The sequence below is a fragment of the Suncus etruscus genome, chromosome 19, assembly GCF_024139225.1.
Source record: "Suncus etruscus isolate mSunEtr1 chromosome 19, mSunEtr1.pri.cur, whole genome shotgun sequence".
Lineage (NCBI taxonomy): Eukaryota > Metazoa > Chordata > Mammalia > Eulipotyphla > Soricidae > Suncus > Suncus etruscus.
In genome coordinates, this window is record NC_064866.1 from 19,268,475 (window position 1) to 19,287,155 (window position 18,681).

At 37.8% G+C, this 18,681-nt stretch overlaps 1 protein-coding gene across 1 annotated transcript in view; it reads right to left on the reverse strand.

Annotated features, from left to right (window-relative positions):
* FRRS1 (ferric chelate reductase 1) overlaps positions 1–18,681 on the reverse strand; it is a 57,829-nt gene that overhangs the window by 24,128 nt on the left and 15,020 nt on the right. Inside the window, exons 5-8 of the mRNA XM_049765844.1 lie at positions 18,235–18,382; positions 10,499–10,681; positions 4,879–4,977; positions 3,270–3,417 (exon numbers count right to left, since the gene is read on the reverse strand). Coding sequence (XP_049621801.1) covers positions 3,270–3,417; positions 4,879–4,977; positions 10,499–10,681; positions 18,235–18,382 — 578 coding nt within the window. The remainder of the gene's footprint in view (positions 1–3,269; positions 3,418–4,878; positions 4,978–10,498; positions 10,682–18,234; positions 18,383–18,681) is intronic.

Sequence of the window (18,681 nt, forward strand, 5' to 3'; positions counted from 1 at the left end):
CGGCGTCCCATATGGTCCCCTGTGCCTGCCAGGAGCTATTTCTGAGCAGACAGCCAGGAGCAACCCCTGAGCACAGCCGGGCGTGGCCCAAAAACCAAAAGAAAAGAAAAAAGAAAAAAAAAAGAAGGAAAGAACTTCATATATAATATTTTTGAAGAAGCAGAGATAAAGTTGACTGTTCAAAAAAATGTGTTAGGGCATTTGATTATTCATTTAACAAATACTGTTATATCATGAATTGTTATAAGGTAGATTCAAAATAAAGCAGAAAATTAGAAGAGTTATATATAGTGCATATCTAGACTGCCAAGAGACCATTGCTATATGAACTATAAAAATGTCAAAATGAAAAGAATAAAGAAAACTATTAGAAATGACAAAAAAGGTACTAATCTACTTAAAATATTACACAGATGAAATGTATTTATATCAAATTTTCATGTCATGATTAAAAGACAGAATAAACATTAAAAAAATAATTTTAAAGTACTGCATTAAAATGGTAGTGATGAAAACCAAAGCATATTCCATACTCATAATTGTTTGGGGCCTGGAGAGACAGTGTTTGCCTTGCATGCAGAAGGTCATTGGTTCGAATCCCGGCATCCCATATGGTCCCCCATGCCTGCCAGGAGCAATTTTTGAGCATGGAGCCAGGAATAACCCCTGAGTACTGCCGGGTGTTGACCAAAAAACAAAAAAAAAAAAATAATTCTTTGAGGAAAAGTATTTTTAATCTTAGATTCAATAAGAGCTATGTGAATTTAGTCAGTAACTAACCTAATATTCATTTAATCATAAATCCATTATAATTTTATAAATTCCAAATTCTACATATATCACATTATATGAACTCTATTGATTGGCATCACTAATAGTTTTTGAGTTCTACTCTAAGGGAGGTTGCATTCAAGTTGAAGATAAGGTGCTACAAAATCATGTGACTAAGGCATTCCTAAACTATTCAAATAACAGGTTCTGTAATAACAGGGGACTCTACCTTTATTAAACATCTAAATTGATAGATTTCTTCTTTTTTGGGGGGGGCCACACCCGGCGGGGCTCAGGGGTTACTCCTGGCTGTCTACTCAGACATAGCTCCTGGCAGGCACGGGGGACCATATGGGACACCGGGATTCGAACCAACCACCTTAGGTCCTGGATCAGCTGATTGCAAGGCAAACACGGCTGTGCTATCTCTCCAGGCCCTAAATTGATAGATTTCTTAATTGTGAATTACCCAGTAACTTAAATCTTTTAGTTCAAATACTCGGCATTTCATTTAACTACTTGTCTCTTGAGAGGCCAGTGGCAGCATTCTGAGTAGAAAATCGCAGTTAGAAAAATGGATTTTACTGAAATTGGGTACATTTTACATTTATATGGGTTTCAGAGATTATATGACTGCTTTGAAAAATAGTTTCAACCTTGGAAACCTCGCTGCTTTTAAATAGAGTGCAGCTCTTAAATGATCCATATACACAGGATTAGGTAACAGGAGAATGATTTATGTTGTTGTTGTACTTTATTTCCCAATACAAAAAAATAGGATGGTTAATTTCTTGGCGTAATAATCTCTAAGTGTGTCTTTCAGATGTTTTCTGTTATTGCTTTTCATTCATCAAGTTTTTAAAAATGAGTTTATTCCCCCCCAGTATTTGTGTATTTTTGTTGATAAACATGCTTATATGCTATTTGTTTTATTTTTATAGAGGCACTGTGGTCTACAGAGTTGTTTACATTAGGGTTCAAAAAGTATAACACTTTTACTTTCAATCCCACCACCCTATGATGCCATTTTCCTACCAGTGACTCCAGGTTTCCCCTCCAAAATCTGACTCTTTGACTGATATATTTTTGTTACCTTAATAGTGTTTAAGTACTGTAATTTGGCTTCCGTGCTTTCAGTAGTGTAGGTTCTAGTGATTTAGATATAAAGATACTTCATCCCTACACCACTGAGGAGTCCACTGACCCTGTTACTTGCCACTATGTTACTTCCAGATCTCCTCTTGCTTCCCTCCTACCCCTTCATGGCTCTCTTCCTTTGTGACTTTGGTTCTGTATAGATCTAATACATTCCCTACCATTGATACCTTCCTTTCCCTCATCTGGTTATTTTATATACCACAGACTAGTGAGAACACCTACTATTATTCTTGTCCTTCTGACTTAGCTAGGTTAACATGATATCCTCAAGTTCCAAAATGACAGCATCAAACAATGAAGTTGTCCAGGAATTTACAACAGCATTACTGATGCTTTTGTGGGGCTTTTTTTTTTTTTTTTTTGCTTTTTGGGTCACACCAGGTAGCACTCAGGGGTTACTCCTGGCTCTACGCTCAGAAATCCCTCCTGGCAGGCTCGGGGGAGCATATGGGATGCCAGGATTTGAACCACTGTCCTTCTGCATGCAAGGCAAATGCCTTACCTCCATGCTATCTCTCTGGACCCTGTGGGGCATATTGTATGCAGTGAATTTCATGATTTTTTCATTCCTCATGGCTACATAGGGGTTGTTGGAAGATATTTTCTGTTCCATTAGATTCTATGACAGAGGGTGTGAGAGAAGTAGCTGCTACAGATAATTTACTGTCCACATAAAAAAAAGAACACTTATCATAAGCACAACACCTTTATAATACAGATAATACCATGATCATATAGTTGCCAGGTAAATAAAGCAAGAAAGACAACCAAACAGTCAAAAAAAAAATGGAATTAGGTTTCTACAACTCTTTTTTTGTTCAGTTAGTTGTTTTGTTTTGTTTTGTGGCTACACCAGACAGTATTTAGGGGTTAAAGAGGATTACAAAACAAAACAAAGGGATTACTCTTGGTGGGTTTGTGGAACCATATTGGATGCCAAGAATTGAACCCAGGTCAGCCATGTGAAAGGCAAGCACCTTACCCACTGTACAATCTCTCTCTGGTTCCAAGATTTTTTTTTTTTTTTGGTTTTTTGGGCCACACCCTTTTGATGCTCGCTCAGGGGTTACTCCTGGCTATGCGCTCAGAAATCGCCCCTGGCTTGGGGGGACCATATGGGACGCCGGGGGATCGAATCGCTGTCCATCCTACGCTAGCATTTGCAAGGCAGACACCTTACCTCTAGCGCCACCTTCCAGGCCCCTGGTTCCAAGATTTTCCTACACCTCTTTATCCACAAATGAATTTCTTAAAAGTAAACAATTAACCCCCAAAAATAAGGGAGGCAAAATGAATGAGAGGAGACACTGGGAGAAAAGCTTTTAAATCAATATACATACCATCAACAGTAGCACCATCTGCTAGAAATATGTAGTAGCTTGCATTTAGATCAAATCTATTGTTAAAACCAGGAAGGGTAATGTTTCTCCTGAAGGAACACTGCATAACACCATCCGCCAACCTCCAAGCCATATCCTCAAGAGTATCCTATAAACAAAAAGAATGAATGGGTCATCTCTGCACCTTCCAAAAAGTTGCTAAAAATAAAACCAGATCAAAGTTCTGCACTACTTCATTTCCTTTCTCTAAGATCCTTTGTGCATGGTTTGTCTGTACAGTTATTGTTTTTTCCACTTCTTTTAAGTGCACAAAAGAATATTTTCTCCTAGTTTGTTTGTCTTCATTCCTCTTGGTAAAAATATTATTTTTACTTGGAGTCAGGACCTCACAATTTCTCAACCCAACTTAGAAGCTGGAGCAGATTTAACAATTCCATCTGGCCCTTATCACACAATCAGTAAGACTGAAGAAACAATTAATTAGTGAGTTAAACCCTAGTAGCTGAAATTCCACATGCAAGGAAATGAAAAGCTCCAGTCCAGCTATGGGAGTTAACCCAATAAAGCTATGCAAAAAATAATCAATAAGTAAAGCTCTATTCAGCAGAGCCTATTTGTTTGTTAACTGTCAGGTGAAAGACAATTCTCTCCAAAAAATAATCTACTTTTGGCACTCAAAAGAAGAGACACTCAAGCAATTGCCCAAGATTCTTGCCCAGACTCTACCATATAAGCTTCTCTTTCTTTCCAGCAAGAAATCTTCTATGCTACTAGTATGCTTCTCTTTTTGAAAATGTGTGATAAGTTTTCAAAAAGGAGCTGATGCTCAGGTCATTTAACAAAACAAAATATTTTTTGAAGATTTCAAAAGCACTCAAGTGAAAAATCATAAATCCATCCTTTCTTATATGAGAAACCCAACAGTGACTTATAAAGTGTAAAAGAGGGGAGGTGATGTGGGTTAAAGGGCACAAATTTATAAGTATTTCAGATAAAGTCTAGAAATCCATGCACAGCATATATGATTATATTTAATAATGCTTTATATTATTGATTGGAAATCTGCACAGAGCAGAGTTCAGGTGCTCTGACTATATACACAAAAAATATATGTAAAAGGAAGATATACTAACTAGATAATAGTAAGGATTTCACTATAAATACATATAAGAAAGCAACCTGCTGCACATCTTAACATATATAATTTTATTAAAATATATTAAGAAAAGAAGGGAAAGGGAAGGGGAGAAAATGAGGGGAGAGGAGAGGAAGGGGGAAAGGGAGGAAAATAGAGAAAAGGAGAGGAGTGGAGAGAAAAATGAAGTGTAGAAGGAGAAGAGAAGAAAGCAAAAGGATAGGAAAGGAAAAAAGTAAGAGAGAAGATGAGAACTGGGAAGAGTAAGAAGGAGAGGGGAGTAAAGATGATTGGCCAGAGTTGAGGAATATTTTCCCAGACTACTATAGAGAAGAGCCTTGCCCCCGACACTCCATCAGACAGGGCTGCTCACTCAGTGTTAGGAGGCTGTCTTGCAGAGTAGCCATGTCATCCTTATCCAAACAATCAGAAGGTAGACCAGACATATGGAGGTTCCCAAAAGTTCACACCTACCTCTGAGTCTATTACTGGGTGGCTTCGCCCTGTCAAATGGGAAGGTTTTAGATGCACAGTCTGATCCTCACGAATACACACGTACGCATCATCATCACCCTAAAATAATTGCAAATAAGAAAAACTCAATGAAATTCCAACACTTTATTTTAATGTCCCGCTGAAATCAAATAGTATTTGAATAGTATGTTTGTAAAATATACTTTACATGCTGGAAAGATAGTACAATGAGTTAAAGCACTTGTCGTACATGATGAGATCTACCCATGTTTGAATATTGCACTGCATATGGTTTCCTGAACCTTACCAGGGTTAACCTCAAGTGCAGACTCAGTGGGTAGAGCACTTGCTTCACACACAGCTGATCAAGGTTCAATTCCTGGTACACTTGGATAAAATATCAAAACATGAGGGGGCCGGAGAGATAGCATGGAGGTAGAGCATTTGCCTCACATGCAGAAGGACAGTAGTTCAAATCCCGACATCCCATATGGTCTGCCAAGCCTGCCAGGAGTGATTTCTGAGTATAGAGTCAAGAGTAACCCTGAGAGCAGTTGGATGTGACCCCTCCCCAAAAAAAGAGTTAACTCAGACCTTCTTAGATATGAACTCACTAAGCACAAACTTCAAATATAAATGGATTAAAGAGGAGCTCTTCAAAGGAAATGGTGACTAGGATATAAAGACTACCATACAAAAAAATGGGAGAAACTATTTACCCAAGACCCATTAGAAAAGGGGTTAATATCTAAGATATACAAAGCACTGATAGAAATTTACAATAAAAAAAATCTAGTCCGATCCCAAAAAATGGGGGGAAAAATGAGCAGACAATTTTTTAAAGAAGAAATACAGATGGACAAAAGGAAACATGAAAAATACTCCACTTCACTAATCATCAGGGAGATGTAAATCAAAACAATAGTGAGATATCATCTCACACCACAGTGACTGACACACATCACAAAAAATAAGAACAACCAGTGCTGGTAAGAATTTAGGGAGAAAGGGATTCTTATTATTTGCTGGTGGGAACATAGATTGGTCAAGCACTTTTGGAAAACAATATGGAAATTCCTTAAAAAAAAAAAAAAAAAAACTAGGGCCCGGAGAGATAGTACAGTGGCGCTTGCCTTGCAAGCAGCCAATCCAGGACCAAAGGTAGTTGGTTCAAATCCCGGTGTTCCATATGGTTCCCCCGTGCCTGCCAGGAGCTATTTCTGAGCAGGCAGCCAGGAGTACCTCTGAGCACCGCCGGGTGTGGGCCAAAAACCAAAAACCAAAAAAAAAAAAAAAAAAAAAACTAAACATTGAACTCACATATAATCCAGCAATACCACTCCTAGGAATATACCCTAAGAACACAAAATTACCATGCAGAAAAGCTCTCTGCATTTCTATAGTCATTATAGTACTATTTACAATAGCTAGAATCTGGAAACCACCGAAGTGCCCAAGAACAAATGAAAGACTAAAGAAACTGGTATATCTACACAATGGAATACTACACAGCTGTTAGGAAAAATGAAGTCATGAAATTTACTTATATGTGTATGAATATGGAGATTATTATTTTGAGTGAAATGAGTCAGAGGGAAAATCATAGACATAGAATAATCTCACTCACTCCTAATAAAAATAAAAAATAGTATGCTTATAATACCCAGAGATTATAGAGATAAGGACCAAAGGACCATTCCATGGTAGAAAGCAGGAAGCTTGCCACAAAGAATAGTAAATATAGTTAGTGTAGTGAACTGTCTACTGTGACAATGAGAGAGAGAGAGAGAGAGAAAGAGAGAAAGAGAGAGAGAGAGAGAGAGAGAGAGAGAGAGAGAGAGAGAGAGAGGTAAAATGTATTTCCCTGAGGCAGGCAGAAGAGGGTGGGTGAGAGATAATCTGGGAACATTGGTTGAGGGAAATGTGCACAGGTAAAGGGTGGTGTATATTCTATTACTGAAACCCAACCATGAACAATTCTGTAACCATGGTGCTTAAATAAATTATATTTTTAAAAATTGTTTAGACACCTACTATAACTATCCATAGCACATGCATACACAGATCAGAAAAATAAAGAGGAAAAATAGGATGGGTAATATAAGGGAATGACATACTGGTGTATGTAAGTATTTTTTCAACTTTCATGTTGGCTTAAAGCTTTCAAAATCAGAATTTGCAGGTGGAAGAGTTAGGAATGTAAAGTCAGGGGGAGGGGGGCCTGGAATGATAGCACTGTGGGTAAGGCATTTGCCATGCATGCTGCTGACTCAGGTTCGAACTCCGGCATTCCATATGGTCCCCTCAGCCTGCCAGAGGTAATTTTTGAGTAGAGGGCCAGAAGTTACCCCTGAGTGCCACCCGGTCTGGCCCAAAAACCAATAAATAAATAAATGAGAAAGTTCTTGGGAGGTATATAAAAGAAGGCTGGAGAGATAATAACACAAGGATTAAGTTTGAATATGAGCAACACAAGAAGTTAATGGCCCTTGAGCAGAGATCCAGAACAGATTCAGAAGTAAGCCACAACCAAATTGACCCAATACAAACAAACAAACAAAAAAAAATAGTCAATAAAAGAAGGAGCAATCTGCACAGAGGAGATGGTTCAATGGACTTGAGTATGCTTTATATGTCAAATTCCTGAGCTGAATAACCCCTATTCCTGAGATTACTCTAATTCTACCTAACTTCCCGTTAATGACATGGCCTACAAGCACTGCTGGGAACTCAAGGAACAAGCAGGGAATAGCCCCTGAGCAAGCTGCATAAGGGGTGGGAAAGGGAGAGATTGATATCTAATCCAGCAACCAAATTTACTCTGATAGCAACAATGAATTGTCTAATAACTGAGTAGGACAATATCTAAAAGGAAGTAATAATAAAAATTGCTGATACTTTTTATTGTCATTGTACTATTGATCACCAATAAAAGAGAACATACGTTGATACCAGGAAAAAAGACAGTAAATTTGGGGCTGGGCGGTGGCGCTAGAGGTAAGGTGTCTGCCTTGCCTGCGCTAGCCTAGGTTCGATCCCCTGGCATCCCATATGGTCCCCCAAGCCTGGAGCAACTTCTGAGTGCATAGCCAGGAATAACCCCTGAGCATCACCGGGTGTGGCCCAAAAACCAAAAAAAAAAGACAGTAAATTTAGGGAGGGTTGTTTGTTTCTTAAATATTTTGGGTTTTGTTTTGGGGCCATAACCAGAGGTGCTCAGGAGTGACTCGTATCTCTGCACTCAGGAATTAACTCCTAGTGGTACTCAGACTCTACATGGATGCTGGGGACCAAACCCAGGTTAGCCACATTCAACCAATACCCTATCCATCGTATAATCTCTTAGGTCCAATAAATTCAGTTTTATAAATGTTACTTCCAAGTGTCCAAAAAAATGACCTAGAAGAGACAAGTCAGAAACTACAAGTTGTAATCTATAGGAATTGGGACTATTGCATTGAGAAGCAAAAGATAGAGCAAGAAGACATTGGGCATTGGGAAGGAAAAAAACAGAAGCTAATGTAGTTTGCATATTTAACATACTTTCTTAATATATTTATATCATTTTAAAAAATAGCTGAAATGGAGATGTATGTATACTAAAAGTGAATTAAAATTCAGACATTAACAAGTCATTGTTAGCAAAAATGTGAAATTATAATTATCATCAATTTTAGTGATGTGGTTTAATACCAAAACAATTACTATCATTAATTTACAAACCAAATTGAAAAGGGGGTATAATTTAGATTAGCTAATCAGTATTCATAACAACAGATTCCATCAGTATTTAGTATTTAAATTTACATTACATACTGAAAAGAAGTAGCAGGTCATAAAAATATCCTCAGGTTTTAAAAATAACAGCTAAATATAGAATAACCACTTCAGAAATATTTCTGAGGATGATTTATTTCCCCCAATTTAAGCAAACAGGTGTAAAGATGATTTTAATGATTAAGTAAAAATGCTCTGTAAATCAACTGTAACTGCATAATTAAATCTCTTTTACAAACATCTTTTGATGAGTGCTATACTAGAAATTTAAGGTTTAAGTAAGATAAATACATCATGAATTAGATATAAATGCTTTTGTGCCAGCTAGCTTACAACGTTAGAAATAGTTAGTCTACTTGTAGACTATTTACCACCACACTCAAAGCAACAATAGAAGACACAGGTTTGGCCTCTCTTTTTTTGGTTTTAGGGCTAAAGCAGAGTTCAGGGATTACTCCTGACTTTGCCCTCAAGAATCATGATTTCTGGGCCGGAGAGAGAGCATGGAGGTAGGGCATTTGCCTTGCATACAGAAGGCAAATACTGTGGTTAGAATTCCGGCGTTCCATATGGTCCCCAGAGCCTACCAGGAGCAATTCCTTAGCATAGAGCCAGGAGTAACCCCTGAGCGCTGCCGGGTGTGACCCCCCCAAAAAAAACAAACAAAAAAATCATCACTTTTGGCAGTCCTTGGAGGACAATATGGGGTGCCAAGGATCAAACACAGGTCAGCCACATGCAAGGAAAAGGCATCTAGATGACAGTCTTGCTGTCAGATTTTACATGATCAGAAAAGAAATATGCTAAAAAAAACTATTGCATGGGTCTAACTATAAAGTGACTGAAATTTTTATTTGTGTGATGAGAAAAAATATCTGCATGTGTATTTTAACTTAGAGTTGAACCCTCATGAACCTAGTGTCTTATATGGTCCCCCAAGCCAGGAGCGATATCTGAGCACATAGCCAGGAGTGAACCCCTGAGTGTCACCAGGTGTGGCCCAAAAACAAACTGAAAAATGTCCAGTTATTTTATTTTATTTTATTTTAGAGAAATGATGGTAAGCTAAAAATCTTGAAAATAAGAGAACTTGGGCCCGGAGAGATAGCACAGTGATGCTACTCCTTGCCTTCTTGATTTTACTTTTACTTTCTGTAAGTAAAGAGTATTTCCTATTTTTACTTATCTCTCCCCAAGCCTGCTTGAACAGGATTCCTACATGTCATGGGCACAATACTCTTTTTTTTCCTTCTCCCTGGGAAATCATTTCACTCTCTTCCACATGACAGCACAAGACTGCCACCTACAGTGTCATTGTCATTAAGCACTACCCAAGGAGAAAGAAACAGCTTAAAATAAAGACTGACTTCTCTAGACCAGCCAGGTTAAAATGTTAGGAAAATGTGCCAATAACTACCCAAATGGGATGCCCTTGCTTTCCTTATTGGCTATTTGAGAAAACAAGTGGAGATGAAAAAGCCTCCCAAACTATTATGATTTTTTTGCAGAACAACATTTTAAAAGCAGCACTTTCTGCTTTATCAGAGAAACAGAAGTTGACAGATAAAATTGCAAATCTACCAGAAAGAAAATCATTTTCCTCCATTTCTTAGGACAGTTTGTTCTTATAAGTATGTAATTGTTTTTTGGTTAAAAACATGAAACACTCAAAGCTGTTTAACTTCAAAAAAGTTCAAATTAATCTATAACTGCACTTCCCTCCCCAGTCCATTTTATAAGTAGAATCATTTGAATCTGGAACAAATAGGGAAAGTGCCATTGACTAGAACTCATGCCAGTATTTTTCCTTTCATTATCATTTAGGAAAATGAAAGATACGAACCATCCATTGGTCATGAGAAAATGCGAAGGATAAGTAGCCTTCACTGGGACCACTCATTTCAATCATCACTGATTGGTCATTTCTCATGAAGGACAAGAAGAAGCAATCATGGTCCTTCTCTGGGTCACAGCTCAAGGGACTCCTGATGCAGAACTTCGTCTTCCCACAATCGGAAGCATTGAACTAGAAAAAACGACACAGGGAGTAAAAAAAAGAAAGATCTAAATTAACAAACAAGCAGTTCATTTCCAGTGTCAGAAGAGCTGTTATCATGAAATACAACTTCAGAGAAAATAACTAACATATTAAAGATCCAGATAAAGAAGCCAAAGAGTCATCCCAAATTAGAAATGATTAGAGCAGCAGTTAAGCTATGAACTTTTAAACTTAAGTCACTTTAATTAAAATTTGGTTTTGAGAGAAGTTCAGGAGACTTCTGGGAGGATCAGGTAGTTCAAGGGATCAAACAGACTTCCAGCATCAAAACCATACACTCAGTATTTTAAACTTTTGACTCCTTGACTAATATTCAGAAGCCATAATGTTATTTTAGCTGTAACTCTGATGTGTACTAAAACCCATTTTGTACATAAAACATTGGGATTGAATAGGGCCAAAGCAATAGCAAAGCGGGTAGGTACTTGCCTTGCACGCAGCAGGTCCAGGTTCGATCCCCAGCATCCCATGTGGTTTCCCCAAACTCTCTAGGAGTGATTCCTGAGTACTGAGTTAGGAATATCCCCCTGAACATTGCCAGAGGTGACCCAAAAACAAACAAACAAAAAATAAAATAATGGGACTGGAGAGATACCTCAATGGGCAGAGTGTAGGTTTTACATTAAGGTACACTTAATCCCATAATTCTTTTCCTGCATTTGATCATTCCCACAATCCCTTTCTCAGCCTAGGAGGGTGCACAGAACACAGGAAAGTGACTTATTTAATAGCAGATTCCAGTAATCTAATGTGTTTACTTGCTTGTCGCGTCTTTCTATCCTAATCTTTTTCTCTTCAGTGATAATATCAGTCACTGATTAAAACTGATTTTTCCTTTTTTTAATATCTTTATTTAAACACCTTCATTACAAACATGATTGTAGTTGGGTTTCAGTCATGTAAAGAACACCCCTCTTCACCATAGCCTAACTAAGTTTAGCCTGCCAAACTACCAAAATCTTCCACCGACACTACTATTCAGAAAGGATCTCGCCCTTCCAGCAATGTTTTTTTCTTTTCATTTCCATACATACATTTATTATTCTTTAAACATCCTCAGGAGTTTTTAATTCATTATTGCATTCTGTATCTCCTTCTAGCAAATCATTGCACATAACTTCTAAGATGGGGCCATGGCGCCCTTGATATAATTTTTGCCAGACAGAGGTTCAGTACTAAATAAGGATCCTCAGCCATGATAGCAAAATTGTGATGCTGACACATCAACCTTTCCTGGGGTCCACATTTTCACTGTTTACTGTTTCCTGCCATATTCAGATTAGGGACTGCATGTTCTATTTCCATTCCTGACTCCAATTTTTTGGGGGTATTTTTTGTTTATTTTTGGGGGGTTTTTTTGGGGGGAGGGTTGGGGGCCACATCCGGCAGTGCTCAGGGGTTACTTCTGGCTATCTGCTCAGAAATAGCTCCTGGCAGGCACGGGGGACCATATGGGACGCGGGGATTCGAACCAACCACCTTAGGTCCTGGATCAGCTGCTTGCAAGGAAAACACCGCTGTGCTATCTCTCCGGACCCCTGACTCCAATTTTATCTGTAAATAAAAAGCCAATTATTTTCTTTAAAGATTGTTTCCTTTTAAAAAAAAATCTTTATTGATTGATTAATTGATTGATTGATTGTTGGGCCACGCCCAGTAGTGCTCAGGGGTTACTCCTGGCTCTACAAGCAGAAATTGCCCTCAGCAGGCCAGGGTCCCATATGGGTACCAGAAACCGAACCGGGTCCCTCATGCAAGGCAAACGCCCCACCACTGTGCTATCTCTCCGGTCCCAAAGATTGTTTTCTTTAAAGGAATCAACTAGATTTTCTGAAGCACTAAATACTCAAACAGAAAAATTGATTTTTTTTTTTTAAATCCATCCATTGGGAACCAGAGTGATAGTACAGTGGGTAAATTGCTTGTCTTGCAAGCGTCTGACCTGGAGTCAATCCCTGGAACCATATGATCCCCTGAGCACTTCCAGGATAATTCTTGGGTACAGAGCCATGAGTAACCTCTGAGTATTGCTAAGTACTAAGCCCAAAAACAAACCAAAAAATATAGATCAATTCAACTCTTTTTTATTTTTACATTTAACTTTCTATTTCTTATAAATAATATACTGACAAGCTCTCACAAAGAGGAAACTTCCTTGTCCGAGAGAAAAACCTGCTTATTTGAGGCAAGAATATGCTCTTGTACTGGAAATTCTCAGAATACTGATTTTGGCCTTTATGTTTGTTACAGATACTTTTTTCAAAGTAAAGCCCTTCTTTTAAGAAAAATCTCTCTGCTATGGTGAAGAAGAGCATGATGCAGCCCTGGAGAGGAGTAGGAGTTTTGTTTGCTCTTCCTCTGGAAATTTTTATTCTCCCTGGCTACTTTGTTTTTTCCCAATAGCAAGATAAGTGGTAGTTAAGATTATACTATGCTTTTCATAATAGAATCATTATTTATCAATTTATTACTGTTGTATTGTTAAACTTTTCTATTGAAGATTTACTTAACATTTTCTTTTTTTCATTAGTATCTTTATTTAAACACCTTGTTTACAAATATGATTGTAAGTAGAGCAGCAATGAAAATTTCATGACTTCATCTCTCCTAACGGCTGCATAGCATTGTGTATATGTATCACAGTTTCTTTAGCCATTCATCTGTTGAAGGGCATCTTGGTTGTTTCCAGAGTCTAGCTATTGTAAATAGAGCAGCAATGAATATAGGTGTGAGAAAGGAATTTTTGAATTGTATTTTTGTGTTCCTAGGGTATATATCTAGGAGTGGTATAGCTGGATCGATCGTATGGGAGCTCAATTTCAAGTGTCTGCTCATTTCTTTTCCCCATTTTTTGATGGGGTTAGATATTTTTTTCTTGTAAAGTTCTGTCAGTGCCTTGTATATTTTGGATATTAGCCCCTTATTTGATGGGTATTGGGTGAATAGTTTCTCTCAGTGGCTCTTGTATTCTGGGCACTCTTTCCTTTGAGATGCAGAAGCTTCTCAGCTTAATATATTCCCATCTGTTTATCTCTGCTTCCTGTTTGGAGAATGCTGTTTCCTCCTTCAAAGATGCCTTAATTTTAATTCATGAAGTGTTTTACCTACATGTTGTTCTATATACCTTATGGTTTCAGGTCTGATATCAAGGTCTTTAATCCATTTGAATTTTACCTTCGTACATGATGTTGGCTGGGGGTCTAAGTCAATTCAACTCTTTTTTTTTTTTCTTTTGCTTTTTTGTTTGTTTGTTTGTTTGTTGGGCTACACCCAGCGGTGCTCAGGGGTTATTCCTGCCCATCTGCTCAGAAATCACTCCTGGCAGGCACGGGGGACCATATGGGACACCAGGATTCGAACCAACCATCTTGGGTCCTGGATCGGCTGCTTGCAAGCAAATGCCACTGTGCTATCTCTCCGACCCCGAATTCAACTCTTGATCATAAAATTCTGAATCATTTTTTCTTTGGAAACTTCTGAGGTTACATATTTAATTCTGCTTTCTCAGTCATTTTCTTCCTTTTTGATCTGAGTTTGGGGGGGGTTGTTGTTTTTATTTTTTTTTGTTTGTTTGTTTTTTGTTTTTTGGATCTGAATCCTTGGAGCTGTTTCTCTTCCTCTTCCCTGTTCTGATCAAATGTAATCTGGTTATTTCAGTTCTCTCATGTTTTCTTTTTCTTTGAGTGTGACTTTGGGATTCACTCAGTTGTCTGCAAAGTCCTCAGATTTAGTCCTGATTTTTCCATTTTCCAGACAAATCCCTTGCTTATGTCCATGTTTTATGCTGGCCAATTAAATTGTCTTTCTTGTAAATTGGGTTTTTCTTTTTCTTTTTTTTTTTTTTTTTTTTTTTTTGGTTTTTTTTGGGCCACACCCGCTTGACGCTCAGGGGTTACTCCTGGCTATGTGCTCAGAAATCGCCCCTGGCTTGGGGGGACCATATGGGACGCCGGGGGATCGAACCGCGGTCCTTCCTTGGCTAGCGCTTGCAAGGCAGACACCTTACCTCCAGCGCCACCTACCCGGCCCCGGGTTTTTCTTTTTCTTTAATTCTGCTACTCTCTCACTATCTGAGGACATATATCAGATTTTCTTGTGTTCTGGTGGTAGGGATTCTTAAGAAACTCAGTAGTTTTGGTTTCTTGTTCTTTTGTTTCAAATTCCAGGCAGGGAAATCCCTTTAGATGTCCTGCAGACTTATAATGTAGTATACATACATAAACAATATTGCCACATTTTTCAAATTCATCTTTCAATCTAGCTATGTTTTACATCTGTTGGAAGTAATTGCAAATATTCTGTCCCCTTATCCTCATCCTTCAGTGGAAAGATATCTTGTCAATCAGTATAAGGGTTATATATTGTAAAATATGGAAGAGAAGAAAAACATAGACCTTACATTGAACTGCTTTACCTAGTCTCTTCTGTGAGAACTAAGAGTAATATTTAAAACTATTAGCAAGGGAGAGACTGGAGAGATAGCACAGAGGTAGGGCATTTGCCTTACACGTGGCTGACCCGGGATGGACCCAGTACAATTCCTGGCATCCCAAATGGTCCCACGAGCCTGCCAGGAGTGAGTTCTGAGCACTGTCAGGAGTAACCCTTGAGTGCCACTGGGTTTGACCCAAAACCAATCAATTAATAAATGAATAAATAAAAAATAATAAACCATTAGCAAGTGGAACCATAGAAATAGGTCAATGGGCTTGAACACAGGTTTTGCATGTAGGAGGCCTGCTTTCCTAAGTACGTTTAGAAAGTAGTGCCTGAATATGGAGATTCCTCAAAAAAATAGAAATTGAGTTCCCATTTGATCCAGCTATTTCACTCCTAGGGATATACCCTAGGAACACAAAAATACAATTCAAAAATCCCTTCCTCACACCTATATTCATTGCTGCTCTGTTTACAATAGCCGGACTTTGAAACAACCAAGATGCCCTTCAACAGATGAATGGCTAAAAAACTGTGGTACATATACAAAATGGAATATCATGTAGCTGTCAGAAGAGATGAAGTCATGAAATTTTCCTATTCACGGATGTACATGGAATCTATTATGCTGAGTGAAATAAGTCAGAAGGAGAGAGATAGACACAGAATAGTATCACACATCTATGGGTTTTAAGACGAAGAGTAGTGAGTGCAGTTAGAGAAATAACTACATTGAGAACTATCATAACATTGTGAATGAATGAGGGAAGATCCCGTTGGTTATGGGAATGTTGCTCAGGTGATGAGGTTGTCCTTTATATGACTGAAACCCAACTTCAATCATGTTTGTAATCAAATTGTATAAATAAAGATATTTAATAAAAAGAAAGTTGTGCCTTAGCACCAGTGGGTATGGTCCAAAAATAAACAAAAGATTGGAAAAAAAAAAAAAAGAAGGGGCCAGAGAGATAGCATGGAGGTGAGACGTTTGCCTTGCATGCGGAAGGTCAGTGGTTTGAATCCGACATCCCATATGGTCCCCTGAGCAATTTCTGAGCATAGAGCCAGGAGTAACTCCTGAGCACTGCTGGGTGTGACCCAAAAAAAAAAAAAAAAAAGAAGAAAAAAAGGAACCGTTATCTTATTTACTGTATGTAGATCAAGTACATGTAGATCAAGTACAAAGCAGTTAAAAACCTTAACTTTGTACTTATGTTATTGCTTAGTTCTCAAGGTAATTTAAGAACAAACTAAAATTATTTCCCACTTCTATGTTAAATAAGTGGAGACTTTCAGAAATATGCCAATATCATGCTGAAAGCAGACAAATCAGGATTTCCTGCAGGGCTGAGATGGAATGCATCTCTTAAACGTATGAGGCTGCAAACTCAATCCCACTAGCCACACACCAAGTTCAAGATTGATCCTTTATACCACCCAGGCCATAACCCATTGGCACTGCTCTTTATGATTCCTGATGACATGGCAAGTTGTGCAAGTCCTCATGACCAACGAAACCAAATGTGAGTGCACCAAGCGAGGTGAGAATGAACAATAACAGAGGAAAGGAAAGGGGAGAATATTTCTTTTCTGTTGCTGAATTTCTCTGTCCTATTTTTATTATATAAAAAAGATAGACAAATCAAAATCCAAGCCCAAGTATGTTCTTTCAATTGTGATATCCTACCATTAGACAGTTCTTATTGCATTTATTGAATTAATGAGTCCAGTGATCAGAATCGCCTTCAGAAAAATCTTTCTAAAATATCTACTCTACATTACCCTTTCCAAGACATGTTTCTTTAATTGTAATTCATTTGAATTCTAGAACCAAAATGGATCCTAACTGATGAGTTGGTAAAAAGTTTTTACGGTTGAGCACAGAGAATTTAAATTTCAAATGAAATATGATCTAAGAATTCTGTTACCACTTCAAGATTCTCCTACAAAACTTCTCTAAGTTTAGTTTAAGCTTTACATTTCCATTCCACGTTTGGATCTTAGGCTGTGTTTAAAGAGAGAAAGAAATGAAAAGAAAGCTCTTGCAGCCTCCTCAAATTAGTTTTTGTTGCCTGTTTTGTCTTCAGGCCAGGCCCACTAGCTGGGGAATGAAAGTTGGGGTCATTCCTAGCAATTTCCTGTTATGGTGATCATAAAGGCAGCAGGAATAAAATCTATATGAAATAAATTTTATAATAATAAATTTTATTTGACCAAAGTGAATTACATATCTTTCACAGTAATATTTTAGGTACATAGTGACATTGAATTAGGAAAATTCCTACCACTCCCTCCATTCCCCATTCCCAGCATGCATTCCATATCCCCCTCCAACACTTCCCAGGCTGCTAGTATAAGTGGTCCCCTCTGTGTCTAGCTTGTTGTAGATTGAGTATCAATTCTGTTGTCATTGGCTTTGGATTTGGTGTTTAAGTTTGATCATTTTTTATTACTACTTAGTAGTCATACAACTGTTTAGTCTTGGTACCCTCCATTAGTTCCCCCTCAGTTTGTGAGGCGGTACAAGATGGTTCAAGTTATGTGGTTCTGTTTGAAGAAAAAAAAATAAAATGGGGCAAAAATCAAACAAGCAAAAAATGGGCAAAGTCCTTCTAGAGGCTATAAATGTTAATCTGAGAGAAGAAAGGGAAAAAAAGGAAAAGAAACACAATAACAATACAAAAAGAAAAAAATCAAACAAAAAATCCAAAAAGCACCACAGCAATAAAGACAACCGCCGCACAATAACCACGGTCCTGAAATAAAAAAGAAAACAAAACACAAAAAAATGAAAAACAACAACAATAACAAATCCAAAAAAATTATTTTGTGCTGCTTCTTTTTTTCTTTCAAATGGAAACACTCAGAGGAATATCATCATTAACACTAATTAACCCTTTATTCAATTCATAATGTTATGATGAAAACATCCTTAAACATATCCTAAAAACCCCCAAAACTGCTATCTAAACCCAGGTAGTTAACTATTTCTCTAGGTACTTCGCCAAACACTTATAACCAAAATTTCCAGAGATGTTTTTATGTCATATTACATTTATTGAAACCAAAATAATATTACTCACTGATTTAGTTAAATGGGAGACTGGAGCCGATGTTGACGAAGGTGCTGTCGTAGTTACAGGGGTTGTTAAAGGAAGTACATTTGGCTGCGACAGTACAGGACTAGGAATCTTCACCCAGTAGACTTTATACTTCTCAACAACTGTGGCTCTGAAATGCAATACCAGTGATATTATATAATTGGGATCTACTTTAATCAAAACCTTAAAAGAAAATAATAATAAATGATAGGCAAATACTTGAATTAATAGTGCCTGGCAGAACTACTAATTTTGTCTAATGTAAATTTCTAATACCTCTCTCCTATCATCATTAGCTAATCTTTTATTCTGTCACACTCACTTTCTTCTTGCTCTAACTGTCCTCTTCCTGGTGCATTCTTTGGGCATATTCACAGCAGCCAAAATCTCAAGCTCAAGATTTTCTACCTCCTGGCATATAAAGAACAT